The sequence below is a fragment of the Vitis riparia genome, chromosome 10, assembly GCF_004353265.1.
Source record: "Vitis riparia cultivar Riparia Gloire de Montpellier isolate 1030 chromosome 10, EGFV_Vit.rip_1.0, whole genome shotgun sequence".
Taxonomy (NCBI): domain Eukaryota; kingdom Viridiplantae; phylum Streptophyta; class Magnoliopsida; order Vitales; family Vitaceae; genus Vitis; species Vitis riparia.
Genome location: NC_048440.1, coordinates 4,111,610 through 4,136,501, shown reverse-complemented (window position 1 = coordinate 4,136,501; position 24,892 = coordinate 4,111,610). Strand labels below are relative to the sequence as shown.

Here is a 24,892-nt window from a genome sequence, read left to right as displayed (position 1 = left end):
ACATAGTGTAACATTTTTTTCCTTTCCTTAATACTTTCCGAGAACTAAACATGGCCAAAGTATCACATATTATCACGCCAGTCACAATTTTTCTTGACCAATGAACTAATTGTGAAGGCATATTAATTGAAAACACAAGATAATAACATGGAAATACACCAAAGCAAACAAATATAAACAGAGTTTGAGAAAGTATCTAGGGGGTTATGTAACAGAAGAAATACAGCCGAGATGAACCATAGCTGCACCAGTCACATATGGCACATATGTCTAATTCAATTTGATCCTCAAGGTCATGTATCTTCACATTGCATGATGTTAATGAAATCCATAAAAGCTTCAATCTTGGATGCAAATACATTAGAAGAGAAGAAGTCAAGGAAGAAGAAAAGGATAGTTTAGGAATCTCATTAAAGGGAGGATGTCAAGAGAATTTGTGCGATGCAAATAAAACTTCAGCGAAGAATCCTATTTTTGTTGTTCTAGAAAAACCCAGAATAAAGGGTAAATGGGTAATTAACTCCACAACACTCATCAATAACAAAGTTAGCAAGCCGAGGTCTTTGAGGGTTAACAGAAATGGCTATGGCGTCCTGCCGTGGTTCATACAAGGAATACGACATCAGAAAACGGAACCCAAACCCTAAAACTTCGGTTCTCTTAGTAATCGATATGCAGAATTACTTCTCCTCCATAGCCAAACCCATAATCCCCGCCATCACCGCCACTATCGCCCTCTGCCGACGAGCCTCCATTCCAGTAATCTTCACGCGCCACTCCCACAAGTCCCCCGCCGACCACGCCATGCTCGGCGAGTGGTGGGGCGGCGACCTCATTCTGGACGGGACGACAGAGGCCGAGCTGATGTCGGAGATCGGGCGGATGCCCACCGACAAGGTGGTGGAGAAGACCACGTACAGCGCGTTCAGGGGCACGCGCCTCGAGGAGTACTTGGCGGAGAGGGGCGTGGAGGAGGTCATCGTGTCGGGGGTGATGACGAACCTGTGCTGCGAGACGACGGCGCGTGAAGCGTTTGTGAGGGGCTTTAGGGTGTTCTTCTCCACGGACGCCACGGCGACGGCGACGCCAGAGATGCATGAGGCGACGCTGATGAATATGGCTTATGGATTTGCGTATCTGGTGGACTGTGATCGCCTGGACAAGGGCCTGTTTGGGAATTAGGTGGGTTTTCATTTCACGTGTTGTTCAAAGTTGAGATCCAAATAGTTGGGTATAATATTAGTTATGATTTCAGTTCATTAACAGGCCTAATTAAATTATCGATTGAAATTATTGGAATTTCAAGGAAAATTTACCTGTAATTTTTTAAAACAAACTTAAAATTCAAATGGATTTTGCGCATGTCTAGTTTCCATACAATCACTAACACCGAAAACAATTACACAAATGCCTCTGATCTACCAAATCCAATTAGAGGCAGTCACAGAGGAATGATTCCTATCACGATCAGTCATTTTCTATCAATGAGTAATCATAAATGTGAATGGAATGCAGTAGTAGATTGGGATATAAAGAGTGAAATGGCTTGTGAGATTAAAGCTCCCAGTCAGCCCAATGAGCTCTGCTCCTCCATCTGAAGCAAACTTATTGAGATGATCAATTACAGACTTAAAGGCCTTGGTGTTCATCTTTTTTCCGTCACCATTTCCTCCAAAGTTTGTCAGCACTGCACTGTGTTTCTGGCAGTTTATAGCCTGATACTCCACACTCCTTGCCCTTCTGCATTCTGCTACTCTCACACTCATTAGTAATCCCAGCACCAAGATGCTTGAAACTACCCCCAAAAAATCACACCAAATCTTTATCAGCAAAACCCAGAAACCAGAATGCAAAACCCATTCCAGAAAACCACGAAAAAAGATATCAAGGAAACAGAGAAGAAAATACATGACAATGAAGATCATGAGATTTTCAAGAATTGAGGCAGACCTAAAAAGGGAAGGAAGAAAGGTATCAGCTTTTGTTTTTGTGCAGGAAAAATAGAATTTATCTCCAACTCATATAGCCAATGACGTAGCTGAACAGGGGATCTACACAGTGTTGAATTAAAAACAGAAATTATAGAAACAGGGAAGCTAGGCATTAAAAATTACAGAAGCAGAACTTTGTCATCTGGAAATCAATCACCAATGCTAAGACCCCAATGGAAGCTGCACTGAGGTAGCAGCTTGCATATATATATATTTATTAGTTTCAAAAGTAGTAACATATATCAAGTCCACAAGAGTTGTCTTTTGTGAATGAGATGATCTCTGCTTCCATTTTTGTGATATAAAAATAAAATTCAAAACAAATGTGTTCATATATGAAAAGCTATCTCAAAGCAAGGACATGCACTATTTTGGCCTAACCTTCTTGATTTTGAAAGTCAAAACAATAATTATTTCAAAGGGTGAAGCCCTGAAGTTCTAAATTCGGAAATGTGGCATCCAATAGCCCATCCTTTGGCAAAAGGCAGCAAAGCTCATGGATTCAGTGATTGCCTTCCATGTTTCTACATCAAGAAATGAACTTCAGTCAATAAATGGATAAAGTTTATATCTATGTCCATGCAGGGGATAGGGAAAATGCTGGGTTAGTATCCTTCTTTCTCTTTTAAGAACCTTTATTTAGGGACCAACCAAATGGTTTTATTGCCTACTCCAATCTTCTCAAGATTAAACTGAAACCAAAATAAATCATCATAGCCTTTACGTAAATTGACATCAAAATTAATGTAGCTATGTGAACAATGAACTTCTATTACTTATGATATGATATGATAGTCTCAAAGATCTAAAGGAGTAACATTTAATTCCTAAAAAAAGCATCATATTTGAGGTTGTGTGTGTAATTATGCAATTAAAACGAGTAAATGCAATAATCTCATCAGAGTTTCAGATATGAAACTACATTTATTTTGCAGCAAAACAATTCAAAAGGTGTGGCTTGAACTGTATACAAGTAAAGTCAGGTCAATCATGATAAAAAATATATATATATATAAAATGGTTGTGTCTATTTGAAACAGGGGATTGAAGAAGCATGCAAAGCAAAATTTAGAGAAAAGGCCAAGCCATAATTGCAAAGAAAATCCACCTCTTAGGAAAAAAAAAAAAAAAAAGAAACTAAAAAAGTGCAATTGAATTGGTAATAGAATACACTAGTCTAATGCATGAAGTTAATCAACTTGCACAAAAACAAAAAAAGAAGCATCATCTTTATGAGAAGTCAAGAACAAAACAACATGTGGATAGGTTGCAGTTATGATGAAGAAATTTGTAGGACTATATAAAAGCGAAACAAATATTGTGAATGGGCAGATGTACCTGAAACCAAGGTCCAAGGCAAAAAGGGAGTAGAAATTTAGTAGAAAACCGCATGTAATAACTGCAGCCAAAATCACCTATTCATTGAGGGAATGGAATGTTCCTATCAAGCAAGAGACATCTACATGTACAATGGAAATTGGTGGTCAAATTAGCAAGACAAAAATAAAAAATTGTGAGAACTTGATAAACATTATTAATGGAATATTGTTTATACATAGTTTCGGTTTATGATTGCAATGGAAGAGGTTGAATGAGTGATGTCTAGATGCAAATACTTGGAGAGCAACAATGAATGGATATGCTGAAATACTTCTTCCAAAGACTTAATGGAATGAAAAGTAAACATCAGAACATATGATAAAATACTGGGAGAGCAACAATGAATGTTTAGTTTAGTCCCTTAGTTGACAAGAAAATATTCCTCCCTTTTAGTACATACATAAAATATAGAAGTCAAATTTGGTCCAATCTACAGTATTGATTATCCCCATGTTATCTATTTTGATAGATGTGATGTTTTCAAATTTAGTTAGTATGCTTTCTTGAATCTTCATCACAAGATAAATTTGGTTAATTATGTTTTGAGTTTCATACTAAAAGACATTCTATACAAATATTTTTTTCCCAGTATCTTATGCTGCTCATGATGGCAAATCAACAAGTGAATATCAATTATCATAAGTACAAATACACACTTTATTGAAGATAAATTTCTATAATCTTACAATGTTGTGGCTTTGGTACAAGTCCCATATTGTCTAACACAAAAAATAGTTTGCTTTCTCTGTTATAGATAGCTGCACAATAAGTGAAAAACTTTAGAATTATTTCAAACCATTAAAACAATGTAAATTTTGATCCTGAGACAAAAATTCAATTATATACGACCTTTTCATTAAGCCCACACACACTAATTTAGTCCAATTCACTTCAATGATTTGCAATGTATTGGTTTTTTCCAACTTAAATTCATGCCTTGTCTTTCAAGATTTAAGTTATAGAACCTATTTTCCAAAATACCTGAAAAAATGGCAAAAGAAGATTGACATTGTGGGCTTCAAGGGGACTAGTGAAGTTACAAGCATTGGTTAAGGGTCATATGGTGGGGAAACAAGCCAATACGAACCTATAACGCATGCATGCACTGATAGTGAATCAAGTTAGGGCTTGGGTTCAAAGAATTCATGCACATGACGAAGCACAGATTGTTCTAAAAAGGTAATCATTAGTTCACAGAAATTTCCATCACAACCACTGGTTTAGGATAAGTCTTGGGGTTTGTCTAAGTCTTCATATGCAACATTTGCCAATTTCTGAATTTTCTTTTAAATTTATTCCATTTGGTTACTTATGAAATATAAGAGAAGAAAACAGGGACTTAAGATTTTCTGCCATTTTAGAACTTAGAGAAGGAAAAAAGACTCCACTCAACTACTCTATCTTGTAACTATTTCTATGAATATCATTTTCAAGACTCAAAATTTGTTTTTTTTTTTTCTTTTCAGATTGTTCTCTTAGAAAATGAATAGAGACTAAGAATGCTAGAAAGAAAACTTACCTGCTGTCGTGTACCCCGAATATGGAATTAAGAGAAGGGGATCTGAATTCATCATCTCATATGCCATTTGGTCTTGTGTCAACAAAGGTGATGAGTGGTACCGTTGAAGCTGGAAGTGGCAACAACAAAGGTGGCAACGACGACAGTGAGGAAGGGGTGTTGTCGGTGGTATGTAGGCGAGGGAGTAGGAGAGACAGAGATAAAGGCAGAGGGATATGAGGAAAAGTCAGGAATCAAAGAGTTTAAGGTTTTCCAGGATTTGAGGTTCGAGAGTGAGAAAAAGATATGGGTTTCGAGATTAGGGTTTTTTAATTGGGGTTTACCAAGAAAGGCATAAAGGGTTTAGATAGAGACGAAAAGTGAACGAAGCTTACCATCTAACTTTATTTATTTATTTTGGTTTTTTTTTCAGATGTGGAAGTTGACTTGCAAAATAAGGAGGGCATGTTGGGTATTAAAAAATAGCTCAACCCAAAGTGCATAAAATCCAAAGGAAAAGTTAGGTCTTAGGCTGTTGATGTGGAAAATATATGGTTTTGAAAACCCAAATATATAGAATATGAGATTCAACTATTAATAGATAAAATAATATCCAAAACGTGCACTATGTCCTGTTCATTTTTCCTCTTCCCAGTTTGCCCCTAAATTTCTCCATGTCATCAGCAAATCCTCCCATGTCAGTGGAACAATTTGAAACTTGAACTAATTCTCAAAGTTGAAACACAAAGAAACCCGACCGGAGAATTGCTAGCGAAGATTGGAATTGCCACATCGGAAAAGAGAAAGAGAGAAAGGGAGAGGGAGAGAAGGGGGAGCAGTTGCCTGCTCCACGCTGCAAATCCACTACATATTACTACAAATCCAAGGTAAGGAAGGGACCATAGGGATTTCCTCTTCCTCAACTATTAGTTACATGTTAGTTAATATTTTTAACCAATTCTTATTTTTTCTTTAACAACTGTTCAACCACTTCTTTTCCCAAAGAAAGAATTCAAGAAAGTGTTAATTTTCATTATCAACTTCATTAATTTTCTTGATCTTTCCCTCTCACTTGCACTCTAAGATCCCTTCTTTGAGGTTCGACACCCGACTCATCGACTTTTTAAAGCTACAATCATACCTTACACTTGGGGACTTACCATAGTATTTAAACAAATTTTGGTGCAGTCAGAGTCCCAGTTTAAGAAATAAATAACAAATTTGGAAATCTCATGATAGAGAATTTATTTTAAGAAAGACTACCAAAATTACTCGAAGTCTCTCTTTTCAAAAGATTAAGTGGGAAAGGGCCTTAGCAAAGCCCACAACCTCCATTATTGAGCCCATGTTGATATAGGTTCATCACCACCCCATTCATGGGATACAACCTAGGAATCTAGGAAAATTAACTCTTTATTAGGAAGAGACTGGACATGTCTATTGTGAGAGTAACCACCTCACCGATGGGGTTTCGTACTTGGTGACATTGATAGTTTAAGGACAATGGTTACACACTTAACTTGGATATGAAGTGGTTTAATTTCCCATTGTGGTCCCACTTGCATAGTTCATGGGTCAAATAAAAGTATGTTTATCTTGCCTTTAAATACCTTTATGATTAAGACAAAGAAATCAATTTGAGAGGGTCTTTAACTAGTAATAAGGTCGACTTACCCACTATAGACTTGATTCTTATGATACTAGGATACCTTGCAAAATGCCATGTGGTTTGAGACCATTACATTTTTGCTAAATTAATTACCAAGTTGCTATGTATGCTCATTTATTAAAGCATAGTTTTTATTTTTGTTACAAATGTCATGTCTTATTACCCAATTAATCTCATCCTCCCTATTAGCAAATTGACCAAACCAAACTATGTGGATTGGAAAAAGAAGCTAAATATAATACTCACTTTAAAGAAGCTAAAATGGGTAACTCAGGAAATTGCTCCTTCTACCCCTAATGAACATTCCACTTAAGAGGATAAGGACAATTATCATAGTTGGTGGAGGGCAGATCAGAAGACCAAGTGTAACATACTTGGGTCATTGGATAACATGTTGCAATGTTAGCATATGTCTATTTCAACAACTTATGATATTATATTTAGTCTCTATGAGATGTTTGGTGACAAGGGCATGCTAGTTAGGTAGGCTAGCTGTGCAGGCTGCTCTTAAGACCATCATGAATGCTAAGATGTTAAAATGAACTCTCATTAGAGATCATATGATTCATATGATCAGGCTCTTTAATGAGGTAAATATCCTTAGAGTTGAGATTGATGGGGAAACCCAAGTTGACAGGATTATAAAGACCTTGTCAGATTCTTTCAGTAATTCACGCTCAACTATTTTATGAACAAGATGGTGATGAACTTAAATGATATGATGAGAAAACTCCAAACGGTTGAGTGGAGTCTCAAAGATCAAAGAGGCATTCATATGATAGTTAAGGGTTCCTAGGGTTCTTTTAGTAAGAAGAAGAACACTACCGATACCACCAAACAAAAGGGAAATTTTAAGGGAAATGGGAAGAAGAAGAAAAGTAATGTCAAGGTAAGTGTTTCCTTTACGGTTAAAAAGACCGCTAGAAGAAGGAATGCCTTAAGTTCCTGAACAAACAGTTAGGTATGCATATTTCTTTTCTAGTTGAATCTTGTTTAATGCTGGATTCCACTAATTCATGGTGGATAGATTTTGGAGCCACTTTGTAATTCTTTATAAGGGTTTTAGCTAAGGAGAAGGTTGAATGGTGGGAATATATACCTGATGTTAACTCCTAAGGCAAGGATTGTTATGTAAGCAATGAGAGATGTCACTATTATCTTAGATGATAGTTTTATTCTAGAGTTAAAAGATTGTCTTTATGTTATTGAGACTAGGAAAAATTCGATTAGGTTTCTAGTTTATGTAAATTGAATTATTAATTGGTTTTTATTTTTATTTTTTTTATAATAAACAAGTTTTTATTAAGACGAATGATTCGTTTGTATACTTAGGATCATTGGTAGACAATCATTATTGTGTGACTCCATTATCTATTTTATTAAGTAATGAGAATTATCATATCTCACATAAAAGAAAGAAACCTAGCATTAATCAGACATAACTTCAACACCTACACCTAGGTCATATTAATCAAAACAATATGTGGTTTGCCACAAGAAACTCATGGGAGGTAGTCCCAATTTTGAATTAAAGTCGATGTCATTGTGCTGCCATGGAATTCAAAATAAGAACTTCCAAAATCTTTCTTTCTTCTTAAGTCATCATAGGATCTCAAAAAAGAAACTTCAAGAATCTTTCTTTCTCTTAGGTCACCATAGATAAACAAAAAGATTTTTTTTTTTTTTTTTTTACAACAATAAAAAATTCCTATGCTCTTATAATGGAGCTTATAACCAATTTATTGAAAAGAAAAAACTTTTTCAATCAAATAAAAATCTTATACCCATTATGGGGTGTACAACCCATCTCTAGAAAGTCACAAATTATCTATATCCATTTAATTGAAAAAATAAAAGTGAATTTCGCTCATTCATTCCTAGGGGCCATGGGATGAAAAAAATACATTGTAAAACAGATATATGCACACCATAGAGTAGATCTAACATACATGAACTCACTATAGAGCTCTAATACAAGTTGTTAGGAACTCCGAATTCTTTCATTCCTATGCCCTATATCTCCTAGGATGCATGTATCTATCCTTAGGGATCTTTAGATCTAACATAATGAAAATAAATGGCTTTAAAAACCATAGTATAATACAAATCTAGAGATTAAAACTCATACTTACGATATAGATGTTCCCAGATTGAAATCCATCCGATAAAGATGAAGCCTACAATTTGCAAAGGTTTTGTACACCTAAAGTCTTTTGCTCGATGACTTTGACCACAACCTTGACACTCCAAGGGATGGACTTTGGAAAGGAGGAAACTTTAGCTTTTTCTCTCTCTAGAGGTGGAAAATGACTAACTAAAGTCTTGGAAACCTTAACCCTAACCATTAAGGGGTATTTATATGGTTCCCTTACTAGGCTTAAGTAGTTTTAGCTCGCCAAAACAAGTTCTAATTGACAAATTAACCCAACAATTTTGTCTAATTAATCAATTAGACAAATCCATAGACCTTGTTTACTATCCCTTGTGCAACCTTGCGTAATTACAAAAACACCCTTATGCATAAAAGTGAACCTAGAGTCAATCCAATACTAATAAATCATGTCAACATGATATATGAGTTTAGAGCAGGAACCATTGGGACCCATAACATTATTGGCTCCCTCAAAATCCAATTTTGAAGTTGATTTAACAATTCATTACAGAAAATCAACTACACTCCAGTATTCTATGTAAATAACAATGAGACAAAGCTTAGGTCTGTAACTTACTATCCATGCATGCAGAATCCTCATAAATTTGTATCTGTAATCTAACAAGGTAGTGTTATCACCTATTAAGATTATTTCTAGAATCATTGGGTTACATATCCAACTTATTATGTGATCAACTAACATTCTCTATCTCCAAGGAGTATATGTCAAATTTCACTAAAGGAATTACTGTGACCACATACTTCATGATCACATGTCCTTTAGATCACCCAAGGGGACACATTATCTCAATCTTATTGCCACTAGCCTCCATCAACAGTGACCCAATCCATAGGAATATATGACCATTTCAAGGTCTCACCTATATGTCAAAGCCTCATGTTGATTTCAACACAAACTCAATATCCTCTCAAGGTTGAAAGTTCATGTAATATAGGAGCTTGATGAATCATGACAACAGATAGCCTTACATCATGATTCATTTTAAGTTCTATCTAGTGTGCTCCACATACACTAGTGCTCTCATCATGAGAAATCCTTCCTAACAGCCAAGATGAGCCATTCCTCTAATTAGGAGGTAGTTCACTACAATATCTATTGGATTGCCCAAATCCATAAACTAATTGTGTACAACTTATCTACTTATAAGGAAGCTATGACTTGTATCCTCTGTGTAACTCATAATGCACCTACGTTATGTATAATGTAAAAGACATAGGATTCGAATGCTTAAATCAATGTCAATGCATAAAAATGATAGTAATGGAACAATTAAGTCTGACTTTGTTACATCATGTATTGCTTTTAGGGGCTCAATCTCAATTCTAGTATTATAAGAATCAAGCCTACTTCAGGCAGGTCATGACTTTTATTACTAGGGTGCAGACCCTCTCTAATTAATCAACTTGCCTTAAACCTTAAAAGTTATCCTAAGGTTGATTAACATACCTTTTATGTTTAACCCTTAGATTGTGCAAGTATGACTACTTAAGGTGATTCTACCACTTCACATTTGAGTTAAGTGTGTAACCAAGATCCTTAACATCAATGTTACCAAATAAAGAGATCTATCTTTAGGATTGACCACTCCCACCACAAACATAGATAGTCTCGTCCATAAGAATCGTCTATATCCCTTGATTCCTTGGGCTACCCCATCTTTAGGATGGTGATGGGCCTAAAATCAAGATGGGCTTAATCTTGGAGGTTATGGGTTTACCTATGACCCGTTCCTATTGAATATTTTTAGAGAGAGATTTTGAGACAATTTTAGTAACAATCTTAAAATAAATTATCCATGATGAGAATTTCTAAATATTTTATTTATTACTTGAATTGGAACTCTTGTAGCAAAAAGGGATTGTTTTCATACTCTTTGTCCTTAAACTTTCCTTTTTAAACAAAACGATTTCCTCTTTTTAAAAGGGAGATCCTGGAGGACCAATTTATATGTTGTTCACCTTTTCTTTTGGGAGATAGCCTAGAGAACCACCTAACCCCCCCTCCCAAAAAAAAAAAAAAAAGGTTCTGAAAAGAATTTAAAATCCTAAATGGCAACGATTAATTCTTTAAATAAATAATAATGAAAAATAATCTTATGAAAATGTATTCTTTTAAGAAAGTCCAAAATTACGATTTTGAAACAATATATCAAACATATGCATAAAAAGGAAAAAATAAAAGGAAATAAAACTGAATATCAAGGTTGTAGGGATCCTATTTCTGTAGACCCTCAATTTTGTCCCTTGACACTTGCATGTATCTCAGGGGTGTCGCCTGCACCAATTTTTGTTGGTCACGACCATGGAGCCCTTGTTGAGCTTAATCAATTTTTGGACCTCATAGGAGTTCACATATGGCTTGATTTAGTGCAAGCGTGGGTCCATTATGAAATTTCGTCATGGCTAATTCCTTGGTTCATATCATGCTATAGGTCAGGAGTTAGGGTATCCACAAAAACTTCAGTTCAATTGGAGTTCGCTGAAGCCCATCCAAATCAGGAGCACTCCGACTTGTTTTAGTCATTTCTCCCTCATTCGAGCTTGGAATTGCGCACCATTTTTTTTGGATTCCTTATTCTTTGAGGGATATTTTGTCAAAATTTGAGATTTTTTCTCAACCAGATCGACTGGTTGGTTTTTTGGCATTCTTGGCACCATAGGCCCATTTGGATACACTTGGCCCGATAGGTACACTCCTAGGTCACTCAACACATTTTTTCAATCACTTAGACACATCCTAAATCTCCCTAGGTCACCTAGGCACATTTCCAATCACCAAATGCCACTCAAGCACTGTTCGAGCACTCACAAGGCTCATTTAGGTTCACTAGGCCCACTTAGGTTGCCTTTCAATTTTTTTCTTGTATGATTTGCATGTGCTTGATTTTATTCACTCATGTATCTATTTTAGTTGTTTAGCTAGTTATTTTGTTATTTATTCTAATATTGTGTGCTTAGTCATTCATTTATTTTTATTTATTTACTTTCAGAAAATTGCACGTGGTTAGTAATCTTATCTTATTGTTATTATTATTATCAATACTATTATTATTATTATCCTTATCATTCTTATAATAATAATTATTATTTTTATCATTATCTTTGTTATTATTATTATTATTATTATTATTTATACTATGCTTTTATTATTTCATTTATGTTTGTTTTGTGTTATTGTCTTCATTTTAGTCTATTTTATTTTTATTTTGTATTATATTATGCTTTCATTAATGTATTTACTAAAATAAAAAAAAGAAATAGGGAGTCGACATAATGCATGGGAAGAAGGGCTTTTTTTGGAAAAATTAAGAGTGGAAAATGGAGTTGGGAGGCAAGCTTAAAAGAGAAGAAAAGAAAATCAAAAGAGAAAAAGGAAAACAAAAAATTTGGAATGAGAGGTTTTCCGAGGAGCTACATGGAAAAGAGGGGGGGGGGGGGGGGGGGGGGGGGCGCATTTTCAAGATGGAATGGAGGGGTTTTCAAGGGAAGGGATAAAAGGGAGACTTAAGGGAAAAGAAAATGAGGAGTCTAAGAAGAGAAGTTGGGGAGGTTTGGAAGAGGGACAGATTCGGGGAGGTAGGAAAAAGAGAAAGGGAATAAAGAACAAAGGGAGAAGAAAATGTTTCAGAGAGTGAGGAAAGAGACTGGAAAAAAAAAAACAAAAAGAAACAGAGAACAGAAAAAGAAAAGATAAGAAGAAGAGAGACATTTGGGTTGAAGAAGAAGAAGATTGAGGTTTGAAAAGGGGAACTACTAAGAGGGGAGGTTTTGAGAGAAAAAAAAAAACCGAGAGCTGGTAAGGGGAATTATGGAGGAGAAAAGGTGGCTGGAAACCGATATTTTACAAAGCCAGAGAGGGCTTTCGAGGTATGGATTTTATCATTCTTGTTGTTCAATTTGCCTGCCATGTCACATTTCTTTCTCTTTTGTGATTTCTGGATATGTTAACTTGCTTGGGACTGTGATGGTAAAGAACACTTGTTGCCCATTGGAATCTGGCTCTTATATTTTAGCTGCCATTGTTACATGCTCATCTATGTTCTCTTCAGCTTTGCTCAGTAAATGATGCGAAGTATGTAGTTTTTTTTTAGTCGCTTGATATTTTCTGATTTACACCTATGTGTGGCCTTGAATCTACTTGTTTTCCTCCCACCAATTTGAGCCCATTGGTTATGACATAAAATGTTGGATTTTGTACTCTGTTTTCTGGTTGTTTGTCCCATGTTTCAGAATGTTTGGCTATGGAGAGTTGGGCAATGCCAATATAGAACGTTCAAGGATTCTGGGTGACCATGGATGAAAGCGTCCCATGCACGTTCAGCACAAAGAAAAAAAAAAAAAGGAATTATTAGCTCACTGGTTGTGTACCCATTTTAAAGTCCTTATTTTTTTTATTATTTAATCTTTAGATTGTAACCTTCCAGTAGCTTTTCTACAGTTTCTAAAACTAAATTTCTAAGATACAATTTTTTTTTAATGGTTCTCCGAAGCTTAGTTTTTCAAAGCACAACTCCTAAATAGTTTTATAAAATTTAATTTTTTTATATATGATTTCCAAATAGTTTTTTAAAAATTTTCCAAAACTTAAATTTGTTAATACCCTTCTTAAATTCTCAGATTTTCGAAATTCCAAATCCAACTTCAAACAAATTTTCCAAACATTCATAAAGTTTTGGATTCCATTTTTAAAATTCCCGTGCCCAAACAAAGTTTCCAAAAATTCGCAAAGTTCTGGATTCAATTTTTTAAAATTCCCGCACCCAAAGTTTCCAAAAATTCATAAAGTTCTGAATTCAATTTTTTAAAATTCCCGTACCCAAGTTTCCAAAAATTCATAAAATTCCGGATTCAATTTTTAAAATTCCCGTACCCAAAATTTCCAAAAATTCGCAAAGTTCTGGATTCATTTTTTAAAATTCCCGTACCCCAAAATTTGCAAATTCATAAAGTTCTGGATTCAATTTTTAAAATTCCCGTACCCAAAATTTCCAAACATTCAAAATGTTCCAGATTCAATTTTTTTAAATTCCCGTACCCAAAGTTTCCAAAAATTCATAAAGTTCCAGATTCAATTTTTAAAATTCCTGTACCCAAAATTTTCAAACATTCATAAAGTTCAGGATTCAATTTTGAAAATTCCCATACTCGAAATTTCCAAAAATTCACAAAGTTCTGGATTCATTTTTTAAAATTCTCATACCTAAAATTTCCAAACATTCATAAAGTTCTGGATTCAATTTTTAAAATTCCCGTACCCGAAATTTCCCAAAATTCGCAAAGTTTCGGATTCATTTTTTAAATTTCTCGTACCCACAATTTCAAAAAATTCACAAAGTTTCGAATTCATTTTTTTTAAATTCCCGTACCCAAAATTTCCAAAAGTTTGCAAAGTTCCGGATTCAACTTTTAAAATTCCCGTACCCAAAATTTCCAAAAATTCGCAAAGTTCCGGATTCATTTTTTAAAATTCCTGTACCCAAAATTTCCAAACATTCATAAAGTCTCAGATTCATTTTTTAAGTTTCCATTTCGAAAATTTCCAAATCCGGTTTTTTAAAAACACCATTGTTAAAATTAATTTTCCAAAATTCCACAACTCTCAAAATTCTGCAATTTCATTTTTTTTAATACCATTCTTAAATTAATTTTTCAAATTCCCAAAAGTCAAAGTCCCAAGGTTTCGTTTTAAATACTTTCCTCAAAATTTTTTTTCAAAGTTCCACACTTTCATTTTTAAATACTATCCTCAAAGCTTTATTTCCAAAATTCCTAAGTTTCCAAAATTCAGAATTTATTCTTTAAGTTTCCATTACCAAAATTCCCGAATTCCCAAATTTAATTCTTTAAGTTTCTACTACCAAATTTTCTAAAACTCCAACACTTTTAAAATTCAAGGTTTCCAATTTCGAAAATTTCGGATTTAATTTTTTAAGTGGTCATTTTCAAAAATTTCCAAAGTTTCGAAAACTCCAAATTTATTTTTTTCAAGTTTCCGACCCTAAAATTTCCAAAAATCTCGAAATTCCGAATATAATTTTTTAAGTTTCCATTTTGATGGTCGTTTGGTGGAGATTAAAGGTTGCATGTATAGGGTCTAGTCATGACTGGAAATTCTATCAATTCGAGTAGGAATGCAACTAAATTTTAGTAAATCTCAGGGTTGCATATGTTGTACGCTTATGCTTATTGACTAACCCGTTTCTGTAGCGCATGGTTGGGGACCTCAGGTACGCATCATTGTTCTGATTGTTGATTTCCTACGCATGCAGAATGCCAACTAGAATTGCACGAGTCTTGTCATCCATGTGGCCCGGGGGGAATTGATTGATCTTTGACCCATATTCTCCAATGTACACAATTCACTAGTAAAGACATGATCTCAGGCATAGAAGGGTGCTACCTCGCATGAGGTACCTACCTAATAGGTAACCTAATCCTCGGACCCAGAAATCTAGTTTCGCGGACTGCTTTTTCTTAACTAGAGTCATTGAGGGGTTTTTGTTCTTACTTAATTTTTCCCATTTCAAAAATAAAAATAAAAAGTAAGTGACGACTCCAAACAAAACCGTTCCTCATTGGGGAAGGATTTTCCAAAACTTGAAAACCGTTTTTTCTCCACACCATTATTTTTTTTTTAAATTGTGAGTCGCGCCGGTCAGTGGATCGGGGGAGGGTCCACAAATTGGTGACTCTGCTGGGGATCGAACCCAGAATCTTTGGTTTCATAAGAGAATCAAACTTGAACTTGATTTGGGTATATTGGAACACATGGTTCATTGACCAGTGGACTTTTGAGGCTCTTTGGATGCCTGATGATCGCTTACTTGATTGGTATTTGGCATACACTTGTGATCTGTTATGATCTGTTGTTGCTTGTATGTTCAACTGATTGGTTGTAGCATGTTCACTCATTATTGGTAGTGCTTGGTCTTGTTGTTCATGATAAGCATAGATGATTAGGTTGTGTGTAGATTTTATGGTAGGCTAGCTCATTGCACATGATTGTTTGCTGCATGACTCACTATCTCTTGCATGACTGCTTGCTGCTTGTCTTTGTGGGTCGCATATCTATCCCCTTACCTCCAACCCTCTGGTTTCGGTCATTTCCTTCATTTCGACTCTTACTTTTGCAAATGTGAGGTCTTGTGTGTGCTTGTTTCTCTGACTGAGCTAGAGGTTAGGCGTAGGGTCTAGCGATGGGCTATATTGATGTTTGGAAGCATTATGGAGGAGGCTGGCACACTAATGTTGATTGGAGACCGATCTTTGAAGACTTGTATAGCCTAGAGCTAGGTTTCATGGATATTTGTGTGACCATTGTGTTTCTTTTTCTGTTTTAGCTTCATAGGATTTTCAAATGCACCCACACCACTCACTGTGCACTTTAGTTTACTACTAAGTGTTGAGATTTGTGAGAGCTTTCACCATAGGAAACCCCCTGTGATGTCGAGGTAGTGCATGTGTGGAGGTGATGACCACCTTGCATGGAAGCGCCCCGTCTCTTCAGAGGCGCGCAAAGGATTGCGTACCACCGGAGGGTATGATCCCTTCTGCTAGAGATCCTTTAACTAGCCTGTTTTTTTTTTTTTTTTTAGAGCCATCTTATCCTTATAGGCTAAGCTTAGGCCTCATTAGGACTCCCTTCCTACATGTGGGTGCATCTGTGGGCTTTCAAAGCCAGGTTAGTAGCAATAAGTTTAGTTACCTTCATAGTAGTCTCTTCTATATTTACATAGAATTGGATATCAGTATTTTCAGGTTACCTTCTTACATAGTTGATAGACATTCCTTGTAGAGTTTCCCTTACACCTTATCTTATCTAGTATTTCCACTATTGTAGGAGTATGGATACGGTCGATCTGGGTTTAGCTTCTTGGATCAGTGTTAGAGGTAGATTGATCAAAGTGTCAGACCAGTCGGATCAGACAGATATGGACTCACAGGTGGTTATAGTTGATCAGTTTGTTGCTGCTATGGCTTCAATCTAGGAGGCCATAACCAGTTTTGGTCAGAGGATGGATGGGCAGCAGGCCCAATAGGTTCCAATTCAGGAGAGTGTGCAGCATGATCCCACTATTTAGCCACCTCTCTTGCCTAGTCAGATAGCTCCACAAGACACTCAAATGCCACCACCTCCCCTACTTGGTTAGACAGTTCCGTAGCCTACACCATTTACTTTACAGAGTCAGACTGAGGTTGCCTCACCGCCTACCATGGTGGTTGTTTGGACCTCAGAGGATGCCCATGCACACATGGATAGGCTTGAGCAGAGGATGAGATAGTTGAGATTATCAAATGGAGGAATGGTATGGGATGATTTTGATGGACTACCAGTGGCCAATCTACCAGCCAAGTTCAGGATGCCAGAGATCGAGTGATACATGGGAATTGGATGCCCCCGCATTCATTTGAGACTATATAGTACTGTGATGAGGGCCCACAATTTGGATAAGGCTCAGATGATTATGTTATTCCCCATGTCCTTGAGCGGGGCGGCCCAGCATTGGTTTGCTTCTTTGGATGTATCATGTCATCGTACATGAGATGATTTAGCCCAGGAGTTTCTATGTTAGTTGGCATTTAATACCATCATAGATGTCTCACGGAGGGAGTTGAAGGCCTTAAGGCCAAGGCTCGATGAGACAATTACATCATTCATCTCCCGTTAGAGGGAGAAGATTGCCCAGATCATTGATAGGTCATTTTGAGATGGATCATATCAGCATGATTATGAGGAGCTCGCAACCTCGATTTTCTAGACATTTGATTGGATTCCCACATGTGGACTTTAGATCTTTGGTGCAGGCATTATATGGTATTGAGGAAGGTATTGCTAGAGGATTGTGGCCTAATTCTTTCTCTTCAAACTCGAAGGGGAAGAAACCAACTATTGGAAAAGATCAGGAGACATCAGTGCCATCAGTGCCGCTAGACCGAGGCCCCCTAGATATTATCAGACAATTGGATAGATTTTCGGAGTTTATTATCCGTCATCACCCCATGTGCAGTATAGGCCACCTATTCCTTTTAGACTTATGTCTCCCACATATCTACACTCAGCTCCGCAGTCAGTTTATGCTACTCAGGCCACACAGAGGCCACCCACTCATTATCCCCAGCATAAGGCTCCACCTGCATAGAGACCGATGCGGTAGTTTTCCTAGTTGGGAATGCCTTCGAGTAGAGCTTTCCAGAAGCTCGTAGAGGGAAGATTGTTGACTACATTAGCACCTAAACCACCACCTCAGCCTTTACCACCTCAGTTCAGTATGGACCTTCACTATGCTTACCATCAGGGTCTAAGACATGACACTGATCGTTGCTCTGCTCTGAGACATGCTATTCAGGACTTGATAGGTCAGGGTCTGGTTAACTTGGGACAACCAAGTGTGACCACGAACCCTTTACCTACTCACACCACACATTCAGTACCTCTGCCTACTGGTGGTATTCATCACATGGATTTTGTTCAAGACGATGTCATACACATGTTGAGTTGGGATGATGGATTGCCTGAGATGATTGTTCCAGACGATGACTATGATATTGTAGGAGCTACATTAGATTTTTCGATCCCTGCACCATTCAGTTTGATCCCTGATAGAGCACCATTACAATTGATTCCTTCTACACCATCATATGTCGGGCATAGGGACACGTTTGCGCCGTTTATTCTATGGCCTAAGGATGTTGATGTACAGGTTATGACTCGTAGTGGGAGGATAGCTCAGGTTGCACCTCCAATTACTAGACCATTTGGTGGTACGAACTCTCGCGATGAGGTTAGGAGGGAGAATGATGAGATATTGAAACAGCTGCAGAGCACCCAGGCTCGGATATCCATTTGGAGTTTGTTGGCTACTTCTAGTACCCATAGAGATGCACTTATTCGAGCTACGTATTGAGACCTTTACTATTCCAGAGGGATTAATTCATATGATGACAACTGATAGGGCCACTTGCATTGTGTTTTCTGTTGATGATCTATCACCGGGGGGTTCTAACCATACTCGCCCTCTCTATATTTCAAATCACTACTATTTTGGATATTTTGGTGAAACTTAGACTTATATAATGGGATTGAATTGATGAGTGAACACTTTTAGATGAGATATTAATGACAAAAATCATTCCAAGGTAAGAAAGGGACCTTAAGGATTCCCCCTTTCTCAACTGCTAGTTACAAGTTAGTTAAGGTTTTTAACCAATTCTTGTTTTTCCTTTAACAACTTTCCAACACTTCTTTCCCCAAAGAAAGAATTCAAGAAATTTTTATTTTTTACTACCAAATTTATTAATTTTCTTAATCTTTCATTCTTGCCTACACTCCAAGATCCCTTCTTTGAGGTTCGACACTCGACTCAACAGGTTTTTAAATCTACAATTGCACCCTATGCTTGGGTAACTACCATAATATTTATACAGATTTTAGTGCAGTCAAAGTCCCAGTTTAAAAAATAAATAACTAATTTGGAAAATCTTATGATAGGGAATTTATTTTATGAAAGACTACCAAAATTACTCAAAGCCTCTATTTTCAAAAGATTAAGTAGGAGAGGGCCTTAGCAAAGCCCACGACCTCCATTGTTGAGCCCATATTGATTTAGGTTCATTACCACCCCATCAATGGGTTACAACTTAGGAATCTAGGAAAATGGACTCTTCATTAGGAAGAGACTAGACATGTACCACTCTACCAGTGGGGTTTCTTACTTGGTGACATTGATAGTTCAAGAACAATGGTTACAAACTTAACTTGGATATAAAGTGGTTGAATCACCCACCACGGTCCCACTTGCATAGTCCATGGGCCAAATAAAAGGTATGTTTATCTTGCCTTTAGATACCTTTTTGGTTAAGGTAGGGAAATCAATTTGAAAGGGTCTCTAACTAGTAATAAGGTCATGACCAACCTTATGTAAGCTTGATTCTTAAGATACTAGGATACCTTGCAAAAAGACATGTAGTTTTAGAAAGCTACATTTTTGCTAAATTAATTAACAAATGTCTTGAATGCTAAATTATGTGATATGCTTGGTTATATTCTTTGTTATAGATATCATGTTGGTTTTATTATCATTCTCTTTCTCACAATAGGCCAAGCCTAACTAATCAATTAGACTAATTTTATTCTGAATATTATAACTAATTACATAGAAGCTAGTTTAGGTAGAGCTAGTTATTCCTTATGAAGTAAACTAGAAAAAGGAAATAGTGGTATATTGAGGTCGTATTAGACAAATCCGAAGACCAAGTGTCTAATACTTGGATCTTTGGATAATGTGTTGCAATAGTAACAAATGTCTATTACTATAGACTTTGATATTCTCTTTCTAGTTTGCAATGGTTATTTGGTGATAAGGGTAGGTTAGCTTTGACAAGCTACTCTTAAGATTGTTATGAGCACTAGTATTCATATGATCTTAAAGACCTTGCCATTTTCCTTTGGGATGGCTAAGGGGATTCTAAAAGATTATAGGGTGTTCTTATGGAAGTCGAAGGTTCTTCAGGTTTTTCTCTCAAGAAGAAGAAGAGCAATACCAAATAAGGAAAGTTCAAGAGAATGAATAAGAGAGTAAGCTCAAGGGCAAGTGATTCCTTTGTGACTTCTTAAGACACTAGAAAAGGAATGCCTAGTTTACCTAAAGGAAAAAAATGAAAGTATACATCATTTTCTCATTGTTGAATATTTAGTGGTGGATTTCACCTTTCATGGTGGAGAGACTCTAGGCCCACTATATGCAAGTCCTTATAGGATATTCAACAAGTGATCGAGAAATTTAAATGATGAGATTATATTTACCCTTAGCTTAGGTCATGAGGGGACAAAGTTATGAGATGAAGATGGACTTATAAAGACTATACAGGAAAGGATAGAGATGTGAGGAAGAACGGGAGATATCCAATGGAGTAAGAGGTCTCATGGTAGGAAACTGATACAAAGAGTAGGGAAACATAGGATGTTTCGGAAACCCTATAATTGTATCTGGTTCTATCCTTTGTAATGTTTTTCGATTATATAGTGGAATAATTCTCTCTCATCCATGGACGTAGGCATAGTTGGCCGAATCATGTTAAAACCTCGTGTACTATGTGATTGTTTTATCTTTGTATTCTTGATCTAACAATGTTTGCATGAAAGCTTCCGTTAGCACAACAAACTAGTGAGTTTCCAATTATTATAGTACTTAGCAATTATTGTTATTACAAAAACTTTAATGAATTAATGAGACAAAACCATCCTCATCAGCTTGTAACTGTCTTCCTTAATTTTTCTCCTAAAGTAAAAAACACACAGGCCATCAAATATCAATCAGGCACATCACATGTGAGCTGCCATCCAATAATGCCAGAACCTTGTTGTAATTAGATGGTCGATAGGCAGTTGAAATTTGGTGCCAGTGGGGTCCCTAAATTTAGTCCATACAAGCTTGAGATAATTGAAGACAATATGTAAAACATGTGGGTCCATTGTCTTCTACATCCAAGAAAAAAGCCTGTGAAGTCCAACTAGGGTTGTCTGGCTATTGAAAAACCAAAATTTCTTATGGAAAAACGGGAAAAAAAGTTGCAAGAACATATTAAACCGAGTTGAGTCGTCCTTCAGTCTCTCAATGGCCACCACATAAACAAACTTGAGTGAGGTGTACTATGAAAGATTAAATATCGACTATTGGACCATACTATCAAACAGATTGTGCAAAAATTGCAAGGGGCTTAGTACTACTATGTGCATTTGCAGACAAGGGCTGAAGGACATTAAGTTGAATCAAGTCCCAAGAGAATCAAGAAGCCTTTTATTGCATTTGGGCATGATTTTTATATGTAGATCAATTGTGCAATGAATTCATTGTTCTTGTAAAACACAGAAAACTTTATTGAACTTCCAGGTTTCACAAACTTAGAATATATGCAGGAGTAGAGGTTGAATCTTGCTGCAGTAGGGCAATTTTTTGTTTTTTGTTTTTGCTGCTGTTTTTGTTTTCTTCCTTTGCCTTTTTTTTTTTTTTTTTTTTCATTTTGGCCCAATATTCAGGTAACTATGTTATGAAAGTGGCCCCTGGAGTAATTTTCTTGATTGGATAAGTTAAAAAGTAACACTCTCCAAATTTGTGAAGCCGGCCAAAGAATGAATTCTTCAGAGTCCTGGACTTTGTGCTGTAAAAGTTATCCATAATGCAAAAGGTATTTCACAATATGTATATATATATATACATATATATATATATATATATATGTACATATATATATATATATATATATATATGTACATGGATTGGTAGGACAATGATCGACATTACAGAAGACCAAATACACGATACAATCTATTTCACAAAATACATAGCTAGGCATCAATATCCTAATTTCAGCAATTTGTTTATTACAAGTTTAAATGATAGGTATATAGGGTTAGAAGAGTGTCACAATCCTACTACCTATCCCTATACCTTTTGGGCATGTAATCTGACCCCTAAATTTATTTTTGGTTTATAGACAGACTTTTGTTTTTTTCAATTAACGAACCATCCTTAAAGCTTTTTTTTCTTATATTATTTTCCAATTATCTATTCCAATAACTAAAGTAATTGATTTTCCGAAAAGCCTTTAAATAATTTTTAAAATAAAAAAAATATATTGTCAATCAATCAAAATAAAGTCAAAGTGTCGTTTTCTAGACACATTGATTGGACAAAATGCGAGCCTATAAAATGAATACTTCTTTAGGGATGGGACCTATAATCTTTAAGTCAGATTGGTCTGATTCTTTTTAAGACGCTATGTATCATCTACCAATAATGCCAGAACATTGTTGTAATTAGTAGGTCAAGAGGCAGTCCAACTAGGGTGTCTGCCAATTGAAAAACCAAAATTTCTTATGGAAAAAGGGGAAAAAAAGTTGCAAGAACATATTAAACCGAGTTGAGTCGTCCTTCAGTCTCTCAATGGCCACCACATAAACGAACTTGAGTGAGGTGAACTATGAAAGATTAAGTATCAACTATTGGACCATACTATCAAATTTGTGATTTTCTTGATTGGATAACTTAAGAAGTAACACTCTCCAAATTTGTTAAAACCGGCCAACGAATGAATTCTTCAGTCCTGATCTTTGTGCTGTAAAAGTTATCCATAATGCAAAAGGTATTTCACAATATGTGTGTATATATATATATATATATATATATATATATATATATATGTACATGGATTGGTAGGACAATGGTAGACATTACGGGAGACCAAATGCACGATACAATCTATTTCACAAAATACATAGCTAGGCATCAATATCCTAATGTTAGCCAACACAGGAAGCCAAATACATATTGCCATATATATAGCATGGATCGCTAGCAGAATGGTAGACATTACAGGAGACCAAATACACAAGACAATCTATTTCACAAAATACATAGCTAGGCATCGATATCATAATGTTAGCCATTATAGGAAGCCAAATACATATCGCCAGGCATTTCACACCGCACATACAGCTTGGTATCAAGATACTTGAGTTTAGCACTGAAGATTACCTGAACCCTTATGCATCTTAGGCTGGTAGGTTCATTTCATCTTCTTTGGGGTTGATTCTCTCATATCTTCCTGATGATGAGATTCACCCCATATTCGGGCTCTAGCAGCAAATTCAAGCGAGGGGAATGGAGATAATTAGGAGAGATAGAGAGGAAGAAGTGTGATAGAATGATAGTAAACAAGATCTTCATTTCTGTAATGGCTAAGTTCTGGCCAGGACACATTCGGGTCCCTACACCAAATGGAATGTAGGCATTGGGAGACTTGCAGGCCCCCGAAATCCCATTAGCAAACCTCTCAGGGTTGAACTTTTCAGCATCAGATCCCCACAACTCAGGGTCTTGGTGAAGCGCTGGTATCCAGATCCAAATGTTGACACCTTTTGGAACCAAAATATCACCAAGCTTCACATCTTTCAAGGTCTGCCTTGACACAAATGCAACTCCTGGGTAAAGCCTTAGCACCTCTTGAATCACCATCTTCAGCTGCATCCATACAATGAAAATTCCCGGGTCAAAATATATGCATTGCATTTCCTACAAATTTACTTTACTTTAATTTGGTGCATACTAGTTTCATCTTGCCAAGCATATTGGTGTCTGGTACATGGCCTCCACAAACTTCAAGAATTTCAGCACGGAGGCGAGCTTGCCATTCAGGATTTGAAGCCAACAGAACTAAACCCCATAATGTGGCCACAGCAGTCACTTCAAATCCAGCAAGGTACACATCCTTGCAATTGTCAACTATGTACTGGTCGGGTGTGGATGGCCCAAGTTCACCAGTCTTAGCACTCTCCATGATATCTGTGCCGTTTTATCAGATGCAGCTTCAGGATGTTCCTTTACTATGTCTATAAGTGAAGCGTAAATCTCTTTCTCTAGTCTCCATACGTCCCGATTTTCCTTGGTTGGTAAATATCTGTTGCATTGGGTAAAAAGGCGAAAATGAATCTTATGATAAATTTACACCTTTTTTGTCAAATTTGAAGAATAGAAAGGGCGGGGGTGCACACACCTGAAGAAAGGAATCCCTTTGAGTATTGTCGGAGTTTGCAAGTCCTTCATAAGGGCCCTACACTTCGGAAACAATTCAACTCCTTTGGAATGGTGGCTTCTAAACATCATCTTTGAAATTACAGTGGAGGTGAAGCTTCTAATGTAGTCATCCACTCTTATGTCTGCACTCTCACGCCCAAGTTCGATTAAACCCAGCCATGAGTTCACCAGGTCGCTTACAGATTCCACCATTATGTTCAAATTGCCCTACAGCCAGAGGTATATCTTTAAATCATGTCGATGGAGCATTAATTCAAAAACAAATTCCATTACCCTCATGGTTTGGAAGATCCAAGTGGAGCCTAAATGAACATAGCTCAATTTTGCCACCCTTTTTGGTTCAAAAAGGTGCCTAATGAGTTCAGTTTAAGAAACACAATTGTGTACAGACATCTATTTAGTTTATTAAATTATTTCGAGAATTTCGGGACTGTAGAGACGCACATTCTATATGCCGCTTCTCGTTTAAAAGTGAGAATTTTACCTTGACCTTATCCATAAAGAGCTGAGGAGCTATGGTCTTCCTCTGGTGCAACCAAACTGCACCATTAGAGGTAATAAGGCCCTTCCCTAGTAAAGGCCCTCGGT

General features: G+C 36.4%; 2 protein-coding genes across 2 annotated transcripts; one reads left to right on the top strand and one right to left on the bottom strand.

The window, feature by feature from the left end:
• The first annotated feature begins 538 nt into the window (after positions 1 to 538).
• Positions 539 to 1,311, top strand: LOC117923954 (nicotinamidase 2-like). Its single transcript, XM_034842470.1, has one exon. The coding sequence runs from the start codon at positions 580 to 582 to the stop codon at positions 1,180 to 1,182; it is 603 nt and encodes a 200-aa protein (XP_034698361.1). The 5' UTR covers positions 539 to 579; the 3' UTR covers positions 1,183 to 1,311.
• A 21,647-nt stretch (positions 1,312 to 22,958) lies between these two features.
• LOC117924196 (cytochrome P450 714C2-like) lies at positions 22,959 to 24,199 on the bottom strand. The gene is made up of 2 exons (XM_034842774.1): positions 23,817 to 24,199; positions 22,959 to 23,731 (listed from the first exon to the last, which is right to left on the bottom strand). The coding sequence occupies exons 1-2, from the start codon at positions 24,045 to 24,047 to the stop codon at positions 23,306 to 23,308; spliced, it is 657 nt and encodes a 218-aa protein (XP_034698665.1). The 5' UTR covers positions 24,048 to 24,199; the 3' UTR covers positions 22,959 to 23,305.
• Positions 24,200 to 24,892: the final 693 nt, after the last annotated feature.